This window comes from Panthera tigris, chromosome D4 (assembly GCF_018350195.1).
Source record: "Panthera tigris isolate Pti1 chromosome D4, P.tigris_Pti1_mat1.1, whole genome shotgun sequence".
NCBI lineage: Eukaryota > Metazoa > Chordata > Mammalia > Carnivora > Felidae > Panthera > Panthera tigris.
The window spans coordinates 79,667,591-79,687,480 of NC_056672.1; the positions used below are offsets into that span (position 1 = coordinate 79,667,591).

Consider the following 19,890-nt stretch of genomic DNA (forward strand, 5'->3'; position numbering starts at 1 on the left):
AATAAATAAATAAATAATAAAAAATTAAAAAAAGAAGGCAAATTGACAAAGTTATCCAAATTTATTTTTTTTTTACTTTTTTTTTTAACGTTTATTTATTTTTGAGACAGAGAGAGACAGAGCATGAACAGGGGAGGGGCAGAGAGGGAGGGAGACACAGAATCTGACACAGGCTCCAGGCTCTGAGCTGTCAGCACAGAGCCCGACGCGGGGCTCGAACTCACAGACCGTGAGATCATGACCTGAGCCGAAGTCGGACGCCTAACCGACCAAGCCACCCAGGTGCCCCAAAATTATCCAAATTTAAATGGACATGCCTATGTTCTACATATTGGAAATGTTACATATAATAGTTTTACATATAACACACATTTCTAATGCATTTTGTAGAAATGGTAGCAAGAATGTATGAAGATATTATATATGTACCTATACACACACACACACACACACACACACACACACACACGTGGACATTTGCTACAATATTGTTTATATAAGTAAACTATTGAAAATAGCTAACCTGTTCCTCAGTGGATATGCATCTGGTAGAATACTCGTGTTGCTAAAATGAGGTAGGGCTGTATGTCCTGATATGGAAGTATGTCTAATACATATTGCTATGTGGAAAAAGCAGGCTATGAAAGAGTAGATCAAGTATGATGCTAATAAGTAGTATGTATGATGGTACAAGTATATATAGGAAAAAATGGTAACTCTTGACATTCTGGGGGGCGGAATTTTAAAGCACTTTCCAATTGCCATTTATGCACATCTATAATGTTTAAATTGTATATAATTTAGCTTTATGGTTGAAACAGGAATAAAAGATATTTTAAAAGAGATTTAGACAGATTAGATTTAGACAGCCTTATAGGGCACCTGGTTGGCTCAGTCAGTTGAGAGTCCAACTCTTGATTCGGCTCAGGTCATGATCTCATGGTTCATGAGATCAAGCCCTGCACTGGGCTCTGTGCCAAGGGTGGAGCCTGCTTAGGATTCTCTCTCGGCCCCTCCCCAACTCTCTCTCTCTCAAAATAAATAGACTTTAAACAACCAAATAAAAACCAACAAAGAAATAAAGGTCATTTAGTCCATCTCCCTATCTAATGTTTTTTCTCTTTTCTCTAAAACCTGAGCATAGATGCCTGTTTTAGTGATAGCAATCACATTCCAGAGTTACTACATTTTATCTCAGGACAGCTATTAGAAATTTCTTCTTTATTACCAGATGAAAAATTGTTTTCTTATAATTCTATTTGCCATTTCTTAAATTTTTCTCTGGCACCTAGGTCAGTAACTCTAGTCCCTCTTCCATAAAACAGTCCTCTGACTCTCGAAGGTAATTTTCATCGCACGCTAGATCTCCTCTTCTCCAGCTTGGACACCCCTGTTGCTTTGGCCATTCTTCACGGAACATGGACTCAAGGCCTCTGAAGTCTCTGGGTCTGGCACCTTCTGATCATAAGTTCATGACCTAAGCTGAAATCAAGAGTTGGCCGCTTAACCGACTGAGCCACCCAGGCACCCCAGACTACATGACCTTTAAAGGCTTTTTCAACCCAGATAATTTGATTCTATAAAAAAAATAGCTATTGCTATTTTTTTTCTTTTGACCATTCTTTTTTCTGCTCTGTGTATAACTTAGAGTATTTGATTTCTCATATAACTAGCAGAATCCTTGATACATTTATCTTTTTCTTGCACCACCCCCCTTTTCAAGATTGGCATGCTGGCTTGAATGACTTGATTTGTTGACAAGAATTCTGCTTACGCACTTAAAGTTTTTAGCAAGAAAAGTGTTTCCTCCTCTGTGTAGAGATGGAAATTATTTCTTCAAATCTGAATACTTGACTACCTCCTTCTTGAGCTCTTCTTTGCCTGAGAAAAAAGATGATACAGGGGCACCTGGCTGACTCATTCAGAAGAGCATGTGATTCTTGATTTTGGGGTTATGAGTTTGAGCCCCATGCTGGGTGTAGAGATTACTTTAGAAAAATCTTAAGAAAAAAAGAAAAGATGATATATACCAGGAGGACATCATGAGAGACATATGTGATATTAATAATCTGATAATTACCAGTAATTTTATACTATACACCTATCTGTTGCTCTCTATTTCATAATAGAGTAGATCGATGCCTAACCTAATCATTGGAAATTTTTGTGACGATCAGTTTTATTTTAGCAGTGCACTCTTTGGGCCACCACTTAGCATTTGTATTTAAAATGCAAATATAGGGGGGCGCCTGGGTGGTTCAGTTGGTTGAGTGTCCGATTTCAGCTCAGGTCACGATCTCTCAGTTGATGAGTTCGAGCCCCGCGTCGGGCTGTGTGCTGACAGCTCAGAGCCTGGAGCCTGCTTCCGATTCTGTGTCTCCCTCTCTGTCTGCCTCTCCCCCGCTCATGCTCTGTCTTTCTCTGTCTCAAAAATAAAGATAAATGTTAAAAAAAATTAAAAAAAAATACAAATATAGGGGCACCTGGGTCTCTCAGTCAGTTGTGTCTGACTCTTGATTTCATCATCTCACAGTTTGTGAGTTCAAGCCCCGTTTTGGGCTCTACGCTGACAGCAAGGAGCCTGCATGGGATTCTCCCTCCCTCTTTCTCTGCCACTCTCCCATTAATTAGCATGCGCACATGCACTCTCTCTCTTTCTCAAAATAAATAAATAAACTTAAAAACAAAAAACAAATATAGGGGCGCCTGCCTGGCTCAGTCAATAGAGCACATGACTCTTGATCTTGAGTTCATGAGTTCAAGCCCCACGTTGGGCATGTAGCCTACTTAAAAAATAAACCTTAAAAATAAAATACATATATAAAAAACAATACTTACTATGGTATGACTTTGACTTGGTATTTATGAACATTTAATAAATTTTCCTGAGTTACTGATCTTTTTTATGTTTTGCTGTGAATAAATGTTTTGTTATTTGTCAACAGTTTTTGCTGGGCTTTTGTCCACTATTTTTGGCTAGAAGACATTGCTCTTATGATGTTATTTTTACCATTAACCATTTAAAAACATATTTACATACAAAGGTATTATATATTTATCATAACAAATTTTGACAACACAAATGTATACAGTAGACAGTGAAGGTTTCACTCTTTCTCTTCCCTATTCCCTGGATGTTAATATATATTCTTTTTGTTTTCTATGCTTATAGAATATTATGTAATGTATACGTAATTGAATATATGTACCTCTAAATGTTGTGTGATAAAAAAGAAACTTCCTGTATTTTTGATTATGCATCTTATTCTTTACAAAACAACGTATATCATAGCTCTCCAAGTTAAAAAACATACCCACATGTGCATACACACATACACACAAATCTATTTTTTTCAAAGTCTGTATTGTGTTCCATTATATGGGTACTCCATAATTTAACCTACTCTTATTGATGAATATTTAGATTGCTTCCACTTTTTTATTAGAAACAATAATACAGAGAAAAATCCATGTGTGTATATTCCTATGCGTTCATAATAGTAATTCCTTAGTATAAATCACTACAAGTTGGGGCATTTGACTGGCTCAGTTGGTAGAGCATGTGACTCTGAGTCTTGGGGTTATGAGTTCAAGAAAAAATTTAGGGGCACCTAGGTGGCTCAGTTGGTTGAACATCTGGCTCTTGATTTTGGTTCAGATCATGATCCCAGGGTTGTGGGATCAAGCACAGCATTGGGCTCCACACAGAGCGTGAAGTGTGCCTGAGATTCTCTCTCTTTCTCCCTTTGCCCATCTCCCCCACTCATTCTCTCTCTTTCTTTAATTTTAAAAAAATTAAATCACAAGTGGAATTACTGTGTAATTTGCATCTTAAATTTTAGTAAACATTAAAAGCTTATAACAGCTTTATACTTCTACAGCAGTGAGTGAAAGAGCCCAGTTCCCCACTTGATATTATTATTTTGAACGTGTAAATAGGATAGGAAAAAAGTAGAATCTCATTGCTTTAATTTCACTTTTGTTTAGTTGTTGGAGAGTTGAGTATTGCATATGTATTTGCCTGTTCTTCTTTCATTATTCCAAAAGACTATACTATGTTACAAAAAGAATTCTGGATCTTATTCTAAGAGCCTACTTTTGAAAAACACTTTCCATTATCTTCTGCAGACTATTTGGTGATAATATTTTCTTTAGTTGTATCATGCTTTCCAGTTTCATAAAGTAATTCTTCAGGTAGCAGGTCAATTAGCCTATAAAAGAAATGTAGTGACAATGAAGTAAAACTTCTGGTGCCATTTAAACTATAATAGTCCCCTTCTCCTGCCACCAACAAATATTAACTTTAATTAACTTTAATGTTAATATTACTCTTTGTCTTTTTGCAAGTCCTGCCAGCCTCACAGAGTCGTGAGGACCAAGTAAGGTAATACAGGTGAAAATAATTTGAGTTGAATTAATAGGTAATGGAAAGTGGTACATCTGTAACCTAGTCAGAATGATGGTAAAATGTGTCCATATAAGAATGGTGCAGGTTCTAATAACATTATGTTCCTAAGGTAAGTTTTCAGTCAAGAGCAGCTTCTATTTAACTACAGCTTAACTCCCTAAAGTTCTCCAGGTGATGGTCTCTGTCTGCTTTTTTCTCCTTTTAGCCCTTGTCTTGGTTTCTTGCAGAGCATTTTCTGCCGATTCTTTATTCTTCCTTAAAGGTAGTTCCTTCAGGGATGAATTGCACACTGTGTTTTTCATGGTTTGCATGATACCTTGTATTAATATGCTTATGTACATTTTAAGTGTTGAATCTGGCTTGCCTTCTCAAGAAATGTGCTTGTGTGTGTGTGTGTGTGTGTAATTTTTTTAATTGATGTTTACATAGGACTGTGAATTTGTGAAGGAAAGAATTTGTATCCTTTTTCTTATTGGTAAATATGTTAACTGCAGTCAACTCTTGGTTATCCACAGCTAGTACCGTAACTAGCCTTACTTTCCGGGTCCTTAGACTCCTCATTTGCTCTCATTTATGCATTTCTTCAGCAGACATTTATTGAATGCTTACTAAATGCTACGCCTAGCTCTATAAGAGACACAAGGTAATTTTAAGATGCACAGAGTATGTATCATTTGCCTGCAGAGACAAGTCCCTACATTGTCCATGGATCCCGTCACATTTGCCTTTGTTTGGGCCTTACTGCCAATGATCTTTCTTTGGGAAGAGAAGCCCAAGATTAGTTGATGCTGTTGGTTGTGAGTTGCCTTCTTGAGATTCAGGGACTTAAGAGCGAGCATTCAGTGAGAACATCAATGTGGGTAATGAGCTGAACACCCTGCAGCAGCAGACAGAGTGTTGAATTTGAAATCCAGGAGACTTGGAATTGAACTCTGCCTCTTCCACTACAAGTTGTGCAATTGGGCAAGTTATCTAGCCTCCTGGTGCAGCCTTTATCATCTCATAGGGTAGTTGTGAAGATTCAGTGAGACAGCACACGTAAAAAAGGCTTAGCACAGTGTCTCCCATACAGTGAGTACTTGATCAAGATTACCTGTTATCCCAGTTAGCCTTACTTCCATTTTGATGGATAATCAGGAGATGACTGTAAGCTAAATCCTGCACGACTTTGATTTCCTGGGCCTTGTAAAATGTTCCTGTCTGTTTATGTCTTACTCTCTTCAGCTTGCATTTTTATATTAATGAGGTTTTTCTGCATGTTTTTGTCTGGTACTACTATCAGACCCTGTCAAAAAATAAAAAAGACAAAAATCACTTAGCGGACCTTTGAAATGAACTCACCGGATTGGTTTAGTAGAAAGGGGGCTCGTAGTGGTAGTTAATAAAATATTTAGCATCTGCCACTAATCTCATGTGTAACTTTTGACAAGTCAGCTCACCAATCTAGGACTCAATTTCTTTACTTATATTTCAGAGAATTAAATTGGATGATCTCTTTTCTTCTAGCTCTAACAATTTCTAAGAATAAGTAAACCGTAATTATAGTAGAATTATTTTATTAAAAATGTAATATTACATATTGGGCTCTGATTGACATTATTTACATCCTTTATCCTCTATTACAAAGAATAATGTTCAGAACACTGAGATACTACAGCAACAACAGTACAACAATTAAAACCAGTCTCTTAATTTCCTCCTTCTCACTCCTTCTTCTGATTCCTTTGTAATTAATCCCAAATATCATTTCCATCCATAATTTGAAGCTGCTATTAAAATTGTAGAGTAAGTTAAATAAATTAGTGTTAATTATTGGACAATCTGGAAGCAGGTACTTAATAGATTACATAAAAATAATTGCTACAGAATTATTTTCACGTTTGGATAAAGCAAATTTAGATGAGTTTTTAAATCTTTATTCATTAAATCTTTATACCCTGAAATAGCATATAAACTTCAAAGGTCTTTTATGTGATCTCTTATGAAGTGGTAATTTTATATTGCATTCTTTATAATCCTTTAGAATGAAAACAAAATGCCGTGAGTGTTCTGCTATTTGCTGCGAGGTTTAAAACAATCTAATTATTAGCTATGATTAGAACTTGCCATACCATCATACTTGTATACTAACTTACTGACACTGTATGTTGTTTCATATCAAATTGGACCAATAGCTAAAACAGAAGACCATGGAACTAATGCGAGCGTGTCAAAAACAGTATGAGATGGAACAGGAATTGGCCTTTTATAAAATTGATGCCAAATTTGAGCCACTAAATTATTATCCATCAGAGGTGAGTTAAACTTCTTAGTAATCCACAGTTAAAGCCAGCAGGGAGTGGAGTGGGGGGAGGCAGATGGTGGAAAGAAATTTTCAAGGGACATTCCACTTTCAGAGTAAACATATTTTGCTTGAAACAGTGAATTTTTGGTTCAGTAAGTTAAAGCAGCCTCCAAAAAAGGTAAAAAGCCCCAAGGGAATCTGTGATTCCAACGAATATCATAATATTATTTCATAAAAAAGTCAATTATTATCACTTATTAGGTGGGGTTTTACTTACATATCAGCTAAGAAACCAAAATAAAACACTGAAATTTCTGATTTGAGAGATTAAGCAATGCTAATAATCACATACCTGTAGGCAGTTCTTTAATCAACCAAGCTAAACCCACTCTTTGAGGATGGGAAGAGGAACACCTTGAGACCATTTTTTGTTTTAGTTCTTTTTTGGTATGTTAAGGGTAAGATAAAAAAAAAAAAAGTATATATTTTTTACCTGGCTGCTTAGAAGTTACTTATTAAACCATAAATCTTTACTTATTTTGCTTTTAGTATGTCGAAATTGATAAAACCCCAGATGAAAGTCCCTACATTGGCAAATCCAGATATAAGAGAAATATGTTCACTACAGAGAGTTACATTATTCCAAATGCCCAGACCATAAAGATCGTAAGGATGGAGCCAGATGAAGGGGAACAACTCAAAAATGAGCACGTGAACTTGAGAGCCCATATGCCACTGGACATACAACTGGAAGACAAAGAAAAAAAAATAAGTGCAGGTTAACAAAAGTTATTTTAAATTCTTTAAAAATGTAAAAAGATTGGATATATAGGCGAATTTTGTTTTACAATTCTTTTGAGTAATCATGCTGAAGGTTACTGTAGTGTTGTTTACATGAAAAGCCTAAAACAAAAGTAGTAATTCATGGAGCAAATTATTTTTTAATAATTCCTGTTATGTTGAAGAATGGGGTTCTTGACAGTAATTTGGTGGCAGTATGTCCAGGGGATCCAAGAATGCTTAAATCTTGACCTGCCAGCAGGTCCTTCTCACCATTGGAGCTGCACACTCAAAGGCTAATTGGTCATAATTGTAGCAAGTACACTTAACTGATTACTATACATGTAGCCAAAACCTAAAGCAGTACTTTGGATAAGCTGGATCAGTGCACCCTCCTCAGGCTTGGGCCTAAGACCAGCTTCTGACTCTTCCTAACCTGTCCCAAAACATCCGATTGAAAGGATCTTACCACTTCCTGGCAAGTCACAAAGAGGAAGAAGTCAATCCAAAAGGGTACTTAGAGACCCTGCTAATGGCAAACTCCACTTACTCGATGGGCTTCATGGATACGGAAGCAGAAAGCAGAACTGAGTTTATGCATCCCCTTAGTAATTATGGTCCATGGTGGGGCTCTTTAACAATCCAGTGGAGTAGCTCATCTTTCCTTGGTTGGTAGCTAAATGGAAAACAGGGAAGGCCAGTAGAGAGGCTGACTTGGAGAGGGGAGAAGAGAGACCTGAGATATCCATCTCATACACTCTGTACAAAGTTCTGGAAGAGAAAAGCAGAAATAAATCAGATATTTGTGTAGACTAGCTTCAAGGGGCTCATGGTTTTATAGGAGGCAGTTTTATAGGAAGGGAAGGAGACAGAGAAATTAGAAGTTTGAGGTAGAGAGTAATTGATTGGAGATCACCCCCACCCCAAGCTGGAAGAGTGTTCAGTGGTGAATTTCTTGATTTTGAGCCCTATCATAAAATAATTACCTCAAATACAGGGTTTTTGTTACAGCTTGAACTTAATTATAACTTAGTGACAAAGAAGTGTGTATCTATCAATAAAAACCTTATTTGCTCAAAAGAGTTTACTATTGGACATAGCAAGTAAAGCCCCTTTAATGTTAAGAATTTTACAATATAATACAATATAATTGATATAATTATCAATTAATTAATCAATCAATTAAATATCAATTATAATATAATTGATATAATTATCAATTATAGTTCTATAGCCTATGATGAAACTAGAGATTAACTGAGAGGAAAACCATCATAAGAAATTACTTTTTTTTAATTTCTGTGATCTAGAATGACAATTTAATTGGGAGGAGGTGGTTATTGTGAAGAAAAAAAATCTCATGGAAATTTGAGAATTCAAGATTTTTCTTGTGTCTGTCTGCATGGTTTTTAAATTTGCAGCGCAAACTCGACTATCAGAGCTACATGATGAAATAGACAAGGCAGAACAACAAATTTTAAGAGCTACTGAGGAATTTAAACAACTGGAAGAAGCGATACAGCTTAAAAAAGTATGTAAAAGCAAAGTAGCAATGCAAGAGGAAATGCAAAATATTAAAGGTTTTCTCCCTTCATAACCACGTAAAACATTTTAAATCAGTGCTGCCTAATTAATTATGGTGTAACAGTTTTCAGAGTCAGCTTTGGTTCTAGCATTTTCCAATTACATTTTCCTTCCACCCATGATCACATCCTATTAGTGTTTTATAAAGTACGTAGAAGTAAATGACCTCTAATTTATGTAAAAATACGTGTTCAGTAGGAAAGTGTCTCCTTTACCCAGGGAAGTTGCTGTTTCCTGTTGTATCTGTTATAATCTGATTAAGCACTACCCACCTTTAAGATCCTGGGACCTAGGTTAAGAGTCAGAAGACATCTCTACTATACATGAACATTATCAAACACAAGCAGCAAAAATGTCAATGATATAAAATATGGTGAACAAAAAGAAGTAATTAATACACTCTCAGAAAGTTTGTCATGCAGAAGTAAGCAGCTCAAACCCATGATGTGATTGCACAGGGAGAAACTTAAAAAGGAAGTATTTTGACAGTTTTTCAGTGTGTAAAAGGTTTCAGTTATTTGCAACTTGTAAAAAGCAGTATTTCAAAATTATGATGGTAACTGCATTCATACCACAGTAGGTAAGGCAAGAATGTGAAGTTCAAATTGTAGATTATTTTAAAAGATACACTATTGTGATTTTAAAATTATATACTAACTAGAAATTGATTCAAGTTTATTGGAAGCTTACTATATGCTAGTCCCTGTCTGGGCTGGGCCCAGAGTGATGAATAAAACAGGTATGTTTCCCTCCCACATGCATAGGAAATACGTAATAAACAGTAGAAAAAAAATAATAATAATATAGTTAAACAAAAATGTGTTACAGTAAAAAATTAGAAAATTAGAGGCAGTAAAAAAGATAAAATTTAGATTGTGAGGACCACAGAGGCCTCTCTGAGGAGGTGACATTTAGGCTGAAACCCAAAGGACGACAAGGAGCCAGCGAGGCAGAGTTAGGGGGTCAGGTATTCCAGGCAGAAGTGAGAGTGTGCACAAAGACCTTGACACTAGAGATTGCTCCGTGGAGTGAGGGAGAGTGTTCCGGAAGATGAGGGTAAAGAGTAAACAACCGGTTTCACAGGCTGTGGTAAGGGGTTTGGATTTTATTCGGAATGTAATGGGAAGCTTTTGAAGGACTTTAGGAAGTTAGAATGGCTAATCCTATTTGTGTTATTGTGAGGTCACTCTGGTTACTGCATGAGAGCAAAATGGGGTGAGGGAAATGGAAAGAATGGGGATGTGTCCCATGTCTCAGGGGGCTGTTGTTGAGTACAGGCAAGAGGTGACAATGGTTTGGACCAGGAGGGTGACGGTGGATGCGGAGAGAATGCACACTGATTGTCAGCAAAATGTAGCAGTGAACTGATCAGACTTCAAAATGGGTTGGAAGTGGGACCTGAGGTGAAGGGAGCCATCAAGAAGGAGCTTACTAATTAAAAAAGAATGTTTTATAATAAATGTTGGCCAGAGCTTATATAAATAGATTGATAGATGTAAATAATGTATATAATGTTGAAATACATGGATGCTTATAAAATGTGCTTGAAAAAAATTATTTTAAATGAGTACATATAAGCCTACATTTTTCATTACACTATAATTTAGATGACATGCTAGTAACAAGGGTAAGGGCGAAGTCAGCTACCATTAATGTTATGGTTATTATTATTAATAATTTACGAGTTGCTTATACTGAATGACAACTTCGTTTTTACCTATTATGAGTTTTCATAAACTTTTATAAAGTGAGATTTTCCTCATGTAATAAGCATAAAAGTATAAGATGAATGGAATGCCTAGATGACTTTTACATTAACTTTTATTTAAAAAACTGGTAGAGCACAGAATACCTTTTAGAATTTTAGAAATCATCGTCTTTAAATTTGTAAATCACTGTTGCTATCCTCTGTTAATTCTGTTTTGGGGTGTGTGGGGGATTAGATTTCAGAAGCAGAGAAAGATCTTCTTTTCAAGCAGTTGGGTAGTAGGATACAACTTCTCAATAAGTTACGCCAAGAAGTTGTGGATCTCGAAACACAGATGGAAAAGCAAAGGCAAGAAATTGCTGAAAAGCAGAATGAGATCAAGGACCTGCAAATAGCCCTAGATAGCCTGGATTCCAGAGACCCAAAACATGTAAGCAAATGGAGAGATTTTGGCTTGTTTTATGGGGACTAGAATATCATTCCATCTAGAAATTATGTCTCTTCATTTTAGCCCCAGAGTTCTTTCTGAAAGTGTTTGAGTTTGATGCACAGATTTGAGTGATATATATGTTTATGGATGTGTGTGTCTGTCATATATATCTGGTTGTGTATTTTATACCTGTGTGTGTATGTGTGTGTGTGTGTATCACTGTGTTGAAAACAAAACCTAAGGCTTGAAGGAGATAGCTTTTAATAGAATGATAGATGCATGGTACTTATTTTTTTAAGTGACTGAGTTTCGTTGTATTTCAAATCAAGAGAAACCTGCTGCAAGGTGCTGTCCAAACCTTTACCCTTTGTCTTTTCTTGCCTTATTTTCTTAAGAACAAGGTGGTGAGATGGGAGAGCTGAAAAGGGTCCAGAATCCCTTTTCTACCTCTTTAATCCTTTATGCAAATATTCTAAAGCTATTTGTTTCATATTGTTTTGTTTCTTCCTTAAAAAAGGAAACATTTTTCTAGAGTGTGTCCTCCTATGTGGCCGTAGGTGGGCAGGTGGCTGCAGGATGGAGTTAAGTTGTCTCTGTCTTGAGAAGTCTTAGTAATAGCTTACATTTTACCCAGTATTGGTAAAAAAGGAAGTAAAAAAAAAATTCCTGCATATTTTACTGGTATGCTTTGACTAATAATGTTATATTTTAAAGGAAGTTTAAAATCTCTGGATTAAGAGATATCATAGAATTTGACATGGTAAGAACAATACACTATAATTACTTTCAATATTTGTTAAGTTATTTATCCTTTTAAACATTTTAATAAAATATCATAGATAATTTTGAGAAGAGGTAACCTTATCATTCACAGACATAAGGTGTCTTCTAACAAAAGCTTAAGACTAGTAAAATTGAAAGTAAAAGAGGACTTAATTATTTTAAAGAATTTTCCCTATGTGAAAAAATTGTAGATTTTCCAGTAATATGTCATATGGTCAATAATATATATATTTTAAGTTTATGTATTTTTGAGAGAGAGTAGGGGAGGGGGAGAGAGGATCCAAAGCAGTCTCTGCACTGGCAGCAGAGACATGGGGCTTGAACCCCATGTGAGGTCATGACCTGAGCCAAAATCATGAGTCAGATGCCCAACCAACTGAGCCACCCAGGCTCCTTTTTGGTATTGTTAAAGCTACTTAGTTTTTAAGGTTACAGCTTTAGCCAAAGCACCAGAGGATGTCTCTTTTTAATTTGTTCACCCTGAGGGAGCGTCTTTTTTCTGCTTTGCACAAAGTCACCTTCTTGGCTAGGTTTAGGCTCCTCACATTCTACAAAATATAAACATTTTAGCAAGAGGGAAGGAATCAGGAGTGGGATCCCAGCATACTTTTCTATAGGTGTGGATAGACTTTTATCCACTTAAGTTTTATTATGTAAGCAGATAGAGTATTTTTCTACGTAGCAAATAGAATTTAAAAGTAAAAGTTTTTGAGAGATTAGAAAACAGTATGTCAGTCTGCGATTGGTGGAAAACAAATATATTAAGTGCCAATGATGTTTTCCATTATGCTGGGGTTTTTTGCATATACTGGTGAGGAACTTTCTCACAGCGTCCATATGGCTGAGGACATTTTTTAAAATTTTGCATAAGATGAAAGTGTGATTTTAAAAGATGAAATGATTTCCTAAATTCACCTTTTTAGGAAGAGGCTGAGCCCATGCTATGCTACTACAATGACCCTTTCCCCACAAAGGAACTAAAGGTGTACAGGGATTAATTATTTTTAAAATTAGCTAAGAGCCAAACCTAGGCAAGTTTTCAACAAACGAAAGCATTTAACTAGGTTTCTAAAGGAAAAAGTACTATTTAAAAATCAAATCCCATTTTAGCTATAAAAAAAAAACAAAACACACACTTCATAGGTAGAGGCACAAACACCACAGCAGCAACCATAATAAAGGAAGATTTGTGTTGTTCTTCCCTACCTGGCAATGCCCTGTGGAAGCAAAAGGTAACTGACTGTTCTCTGTAGGGAATTAGCCTGTAGTAATCTGTTGCAAAGGCTGTGCGTGATTGGTCCTCGGAAGCTTCCTGTGTTGTGATTTAAAGCACGGAGGGTGGGGCCTGCCCGCAGAGGCTGCTCGTGATTGGATGGGTTGGGCTGCCGCTCACTCTCCGCCAAGAATGTGGTTTGAAGCCCTGGGAAGTTACTGAGACTCCAAGCCGATGACAAAAATGTGGCTGTCAGAGAGGGAAGTGCACGTGAATTTGAAAACAGCCTTAGAAAGTGTTCCGCCCACAGTTTCCCTGTTCTCAACGGCTCAGTTCTAACAGGACAAATGTTAAGGTATGATCCTTTTCTCTCTCTCTCTGCAAAAGACTTGAAAGGAGGAGGAGTCAGAGATGTAAGTTCCTGTTTTTATAACTCTTGTGAGCGCCACAGTTGTGAAAATCGCAGAATCTACTTTTGCTCCCATGTGTTTAATGCAAATCATTGGCATATTGAGCTTTTTTGGGTTTTTTGCCCTGCGTGTAAAGAGATTTCAGTGGAATTTTTAATGGTGAATTTTAAAGGTTTATGAAGAGACATGAATGCAGGAGTTTTTTGTTTTTGTTTTAATTCTTTCTTGAGCCATACAAATTCTAAATGTACTTAGAATTTAAACTGTTATCTGCACTTACCTTTCCAGAAAGATTTCAGATTGGTGTTAGGAGGGCAGAGAAAGAAAAGTTTTGAAAATTCCACCAAGTTTCTATTAAACAAAAACCATCTGACCAGGCTCTCATTCACTTGTTCTTTAAAAATGAAGAGACTTTTCTTTCTTGGCTTTGGTGGCAGCAGACATCTAAAATTGAGAAATGTTCTTTTATAATCAAATGGGTATTAGCCATGAGAGCCTTGGAGTTGGCTCTTCGGCCTGTGATACACTTCTTTCTCCTGCTAACGTTCTCTTGGTTTATTGTTCTGTTCCTCTGATCCCGTGGGGGCAAACCGGAACCCTGAGGATGTCAGTGAGAGGGCAAAGGTTCTCTGGAGAATTATTTTGTCTCCACATGAACAGTTGCCTCTAAGGAAGACCTGGGCAAGTCATTGGTAGATCTGAGATTCCGTTTTCACATGTAAAAAGAAGAGTTAAGCCAGACATTGATTCTCAGTTGTTTTTTTCTTCCCTGAGCCCACCTGGAAGTACAATCCAGTTTTCAGTTGATAGTAGCTCCCTAATGCGGTGGCTCTCGGGGTGTGAGTGGCTGTGTGAATATGGGAAAACTCAGTTTTCCACCAGGGGCATATGTCTTGGTAGAGGAGTGTGCCTCCGTGTGGCCCTCCATCTTGACAGTGACTGGGCTGAATGGTGTAGGTCTTAGCTACCAGTTTATCAAACCTAAAAATCATGTGTTTCTTTGTCTAAGGAATCAAAAATACACTTGAATTCTAAGTAAGTATTTCTTCCATGTCTCTGTTTCTCCCTAAGAAACCTTTTTTTAAAAAGCGTGTTTAATGTGCTTTTCTGATTAAAAAGGTATTGTCTATTACAAAATGTTTAGTACTAAAAATATTCATTAAAAAAATCTGTAATCCTTCCACCCAGATATAATTCTTGTTAACATTTTAGAATACACTCATTTTCTATGGCTATATACTGAGTATAAAAATCAGTTAACATTTTGGAAACCAATTTTAATTGGTTTTTAATGCCCTGCAGAGAATATTGAGCTTGGCTACATTACCTCGTGGCTGTACCCTTGGAAAAATAATTTAATCTCCTTGATTTTCAATTTGCATATCTGTACAATGGAGGTGATTTTCAGATCAAGTTATCATGAGGTTTAAATGAAAACCGCTGTGTGAAAACAACACAAGGCCTGACACAAATAGACTCAAAACGTTACATTTTATTTTCCATTCTGCCTTTAGAAATGGTAAGCATTGTTATTTTTTTTAAGAGTATAAGGAACTCAGGACTTTGTTAATTTTTTTTTTTTTCAATTCAGTGCCATATGAAGGCTCAGAAAAGAGGTAAAGAACAACAACTTGACATCATGAACAAGCAGTACAAACAACTTGAAAGCCGTTTGGATGAGATACTTTCTAGAATTGCCAAAGAGACTGAAGAGATTAAGGACCTTGAACAACAGCTTACTGAAGGTGAGAATTTAAGTAAGATTTAAGGTAAATCAGTTCTAGTATTAATAAAAGACAAGTGACACGCAGGCAGGCATTAATCCTGATATGCCTCAGTTGTTCGTACTAGTGTTTGATAGGGAAATATTTGCAGAGTACCCAAAATACTTGTTTCATCAAAGTAAAAAGTAAAAAACAAAAAAATTCAATTTTAGTTTTGTTGTATTGATTCCTAGTGAGTCAGGTCATTGCATTCAGTAGGCTAGAAGCCAGTGTATAATCATGGTAAGCTGGGGCATGTCACTCTCTTTCAAAGCATATAATCCTTTCAGGAACAAAGAGCCCATTGACACCAGGGCATTCAGTTTCTAGTTATAAGGAGAGTATGGGAAGAATTTAGGACCTACATTTGCAATGCAGATTGAGATTGTGACTTTGCCATAATGGTGGGAAAGGAAGATAATATAGGTTGTAGTAGTGTAAAACGATCCCAATCCCTGTTTTGCCATTATCAGCTGTGTGGCCTGGGACAAGTTATTTCTGTCTCAGTCATTGGTTGTTGGCAAGATTAAACGAGGTAGTGTTCGTAAAGTGCCTGGCACATGGTAAGCACCCAGTATATGATTTGGTTGGTGGTTTGTTTTTTTTTTATAAATCTTCAAGTTACATGTTTATGCTGCCGGTCTTGGATTAGTCTTCTATGTTGAGTGGTTTTGTTTTGTGTATCTAGCAGCAAGAACTCACAGTGTTGCTGCACATTTTTCATTATTTTATTTGGAAATTTATTTAGAAAAGTTTACTTTCATTATTTTATTTTAAACTTTTTATAGCCTGAATTGAGCATTTTGTAAGCAATGCCCACTGAATATACTGTTTTTATTGCGTAGCTACTTAGTAGTCCTGTACTGTGGACCAGAGAGGGGAAAAACTATCATTATATCTTGAAAAAGAAAAAATGAGATAGTACACCATTTACAGTTTCATTCTTAGCCAGTAACAAATAACTAAGGAGACTAAATGCTGTAGTTCTGTATCTTGAAAGCATTTTCTTGTATACATTATCACCTTCCCTTTTTCCATTTTGCTTAGGACAAATAGCAGCAAATGAAGCCCTGAAGAAGGATTTAGAGAGTGTCATCAGTGGGTTACAAGAATACCTGCAGACTATCAAAGGCCAGGCAACCCAGGCCCAGAATGAGTGCAAAAAGCTACAGGATGAGAAAGAGACATTGCTCCAGAGACTGAGTGAGGTCGAGCAGGAAAGGGACCAACTGGAAATAGTTGCCATAGATGCAGAAAATATGAGGAAGGTATGATTTGTTTCTTCTTACCTGTTTCCTGAGCCTCAGAAGTAGGTGACGTCCAAATTAAGATAGCTAAGGAAGTTAGCAGCTGTGCAATCTGAAGTGACAAAAAGTCACAGTGGCTATTTAGTGGGTTCCCCCCCCCCCAGGTGTGACACACTTGGAATCATTATTTTTCCTTTACTAAGAAAAGGAAGGTTATTTTAGCTGAATTTCTATCCCTGAAATGTGTTATCCCATAACTCTAAACAATGCGAAATTGTAGCTGTTACATTAGCTGTATTAAGTGGTTGTTATTTGTACAGCAAAATTAAGCACAACATAATTTTCTTGTTCATAATTTTAACTATTTACCAAACAAGAGGCCGTGTTGTAAACTCTACCCTTCTATACCTGGCTTGTTGCCATTCATTTGGAGATTTCACTTGATCTGTTTTAGTTGTTTGACAAACTTTATCTTGCATGAGAACCCATATTCCCAAATTTCATCCCTCGTAGGGTTTGTGCTGGAAGTTTGAGGTCATATATGCAGCATTATGAAATTTCTCAGGCAGATAAAAATGTTAAAAATTGTTTTTAACACCATGCACTCACAACTCAGCTTAAGAAATGAAACTACGGATATATTCGAAACCCTGTGTGTACCTCCTTACAGAGGTAACAGAATCTTGAATATATTTATTTCCCTGCATCTCTCTTTTATTATATATAAAGTCATCCATAAGCAATATGTAGCATTGTTTTGCACAATTTTAAGATTTATATAAAAGATATCATAGTGTACATATTCTTTGGTCACTTTTGTCTTCCTTTCTATTTATGTTTTGGGAAATTATACACGTTGATACATATAGCTCTGCTTTGCTTATTTTCGTGAGGGTATATAGCAATCCGTTGTAGGTAGCTACCACAAAGTTATTTCCTATCCGTTCTCCTCTTGGAGGACATTTAGGTGGTTTCTGGTCTTTTGCTATTACAATGTTGAGCGTAACATCCTTGCACACAATCTTGAGCATGGGGACTATGTTCACATTGGAACTGTGAGTTGGAGGGTATGTGCCTGCTCAACTTCATTACATGTCAAATTACCATCCATAGTGATTCGATCGGTTTCCACTCCAACCGGCAATGCGAGGGCCACCACTATACCACATCCTTGCTAACACCTTAGTGTGGTCCAACTTTTATTTTTTAAGCTTTTATTTTGAAATAATTTTAAATTCACAAGAGAGTTGCAAGAATAATCCACATAACTCACTGTACCCCGCATTCAGAGTCCTCAGTGAATATTTTGCTACATCTGCTTTCTCTTCTTCTCATATATAATTTTTACATACTTTTATATGAATTTTTTTCTAACCATTTGAGAATTAGTTGTAGACCTCATCCTCCTTAGCTTCTAAATATTTCATCGTGTATTTCCTAGGAACAGGGACATTTTCTAACATAGAATATCTAAGAGAATAATTATCACATTCAGGAAATTTAACATTTTGTCAGTTTTATTGTTTGCCAGCCTGCTGAATTTGAAATGGTATCTTTTTATTATGAAAATTTTACATTTATAAGGAAAGTTGAGAGAATGGTTCAGCGAATATCTATATGCTCTCCCAGACTCAAATATTTTGCTGTATTTGGTTTTTTCCCCCGAGTTATTTGAAAGTTGGCAAACATCATGACATCGTCCCTTAAATACATATCCCTTAAAAATCAGGACATTTTCTTACATCACTACGATACCATTATTACACCTGGAAAAATTAACAATAATTCCCTAATATCATCTAATATCTGAACCATGTTCAGATTTTGCCAGTTGTACCGAGAATGCCTTTTACAGCTGTGTGTGTAAATGTATGTGTAGAGACGAGGCCAGTGGTCCCACAGGGTGTCCCACATTCTGAATTTGTCTGCTGTTTTCTCGTGGTTTGTTCAGCTTGATCCCCTATGCTCTAAATAAACTAGTATCTTGTTTTAACTGCATTTTCCCTTGAATACTGGAGAGACTGGGCACCTTCCATTTGTTAATTTGCTATTTAGCTTTCCTCTTCAGTGAATTCCCTATTCATGTTTTGTGTCCATTTTTTCTCCTGGATTGTGTGTCTTTTTCTTAATGATTTGTAGGAATTCTCTAAATATTCTGGACCTTTGTTGGTTGTATATGGAGTTTGCATTTTGAACAAGCAACTCAAATAATTCAGACCTCCCCGAGAAACTCTTCTGTGGAAGTTCTTATCACAAGAGCCTCCTCTTTAATCCAGAATCGTTTGATCCAATTCTTCGAGATCCCAAGTAAATAGGTGAAAGCTGTAATGTTTAATCATAAAAAACAGACGGGCTAAAATGAATCAGAACTGTGGTACGCCAATCAGTATGTATTTCTGTTGTCAGTACTCACTCGAGTTACTCTGTCATCCTTAATATTAGCTCTAGTCCCATTTTGTTCTTGTAATAAGTGAACATGCTGTGGTTTAATAGAAGAGGGTGTGGGCTTTGGAGTCAGAGATCTGGGTTCATATCCTGTCTTTTTAACTGCGCAGCCCTGTGCGGTTTACTTACATGTTCGTTCTGTCCTCTTCTGTGAAATGAGGATAATGCCGTGCCTTACACGGTTACCGTGAAGGTTCAACAGAATACACGTGAAAGCATTTATTCCAGTGTCTGATGGAGAATAGGCCTAACATTTTATACCCCTCTCTTCTTACATATTCAGGCACATTTAAAGTATCACACAGATGGTTACTTTGGAAAACATGTTGGTAGCTTACTGATTTTTCTGATTACATTTAGTCAGGACTTTGTTTTCCAGCCTGGATAAGCACAGCCTGTGGCTTCATTGTATTGTTAATGAGGGCTTTCTGTGCCAGGCCAGCATTGGCTGGCCATTTGGTTCACAGTGCTCAGGTTACTTATGATGGCTTGCGGATGCTTAGGCAGAACAGAGGGTTCCATAAACATACCGAATCCTTACAGGAGCTCGCAGAACTGGAGAGTGCCCTCCAGGAGCAGCACGAGGTGAATGTATCCCTGCAGCAGACCCAGGGAGATCTCAGTGCCTATGAGGCTGAGCTAGAGGCTCAGCTGAAAATACGGGATGCTGAAGCCAGCCAGCTCAAGGAGGAGTTGGAAAAACTTAGAAGGTTCAGCCAGGTAAGCAGCAGCATAAAGCCATCTAGAATCCAAGCCCTGTGGTCTTAGCATATCAGCCTTTCTTTAATTAAATGCAAGATTAAAGACTTTGTCATATACTGTATATGGAATGATG

General features: G+C 36.8%; 1 protein-coding gene across 5 annotated transcripts in view; it reads left to right on the forward strand.

Moving 5' to 3' along the window:
• Positions 1-19,890, forward strand: part of CNTRL (centriolin) — an 83,742-nt gene that overhangs the window by 23,287 nt on the left and 40,565 nt on the right. For 4 of the 5 annotated variants that reach the window (XM_042963763.1, XM_042963762.1, XM_042963764.1 and 1 more), the window contains 7 exons: positions 6,583-6,702; positions 7,242-7,470; positions 8,894-9,003; positions 11,000-11,194; positions 15,192-15,345; positions 16,411-16,631; positions 19,599-19,775. In XM_042963763.1, the coding sequence (XP_042819697.1) occupies positions 6,583-6,702; positions 7,242-7,470; positions 8,894-9,003; positions 11,000-11,194; positions 15,192-15,345; positions 16,411-16,631; positions 19,599-19,775 (1,206 nt within the window). Of the gene's footprint in view, positions 1-6,582; positions 6,703-7,241; positions 7,471-8,893; positions 9,004-10,999; positions 11,195-13,460; positions 13,546-15,191; positions 15,346-16,410; positions 16,632-19,598; positions 19,776-19,890 lie in introns of those variants that run through there. The other variant, XM_042963766.1, reaches the window with a different exon arrangement.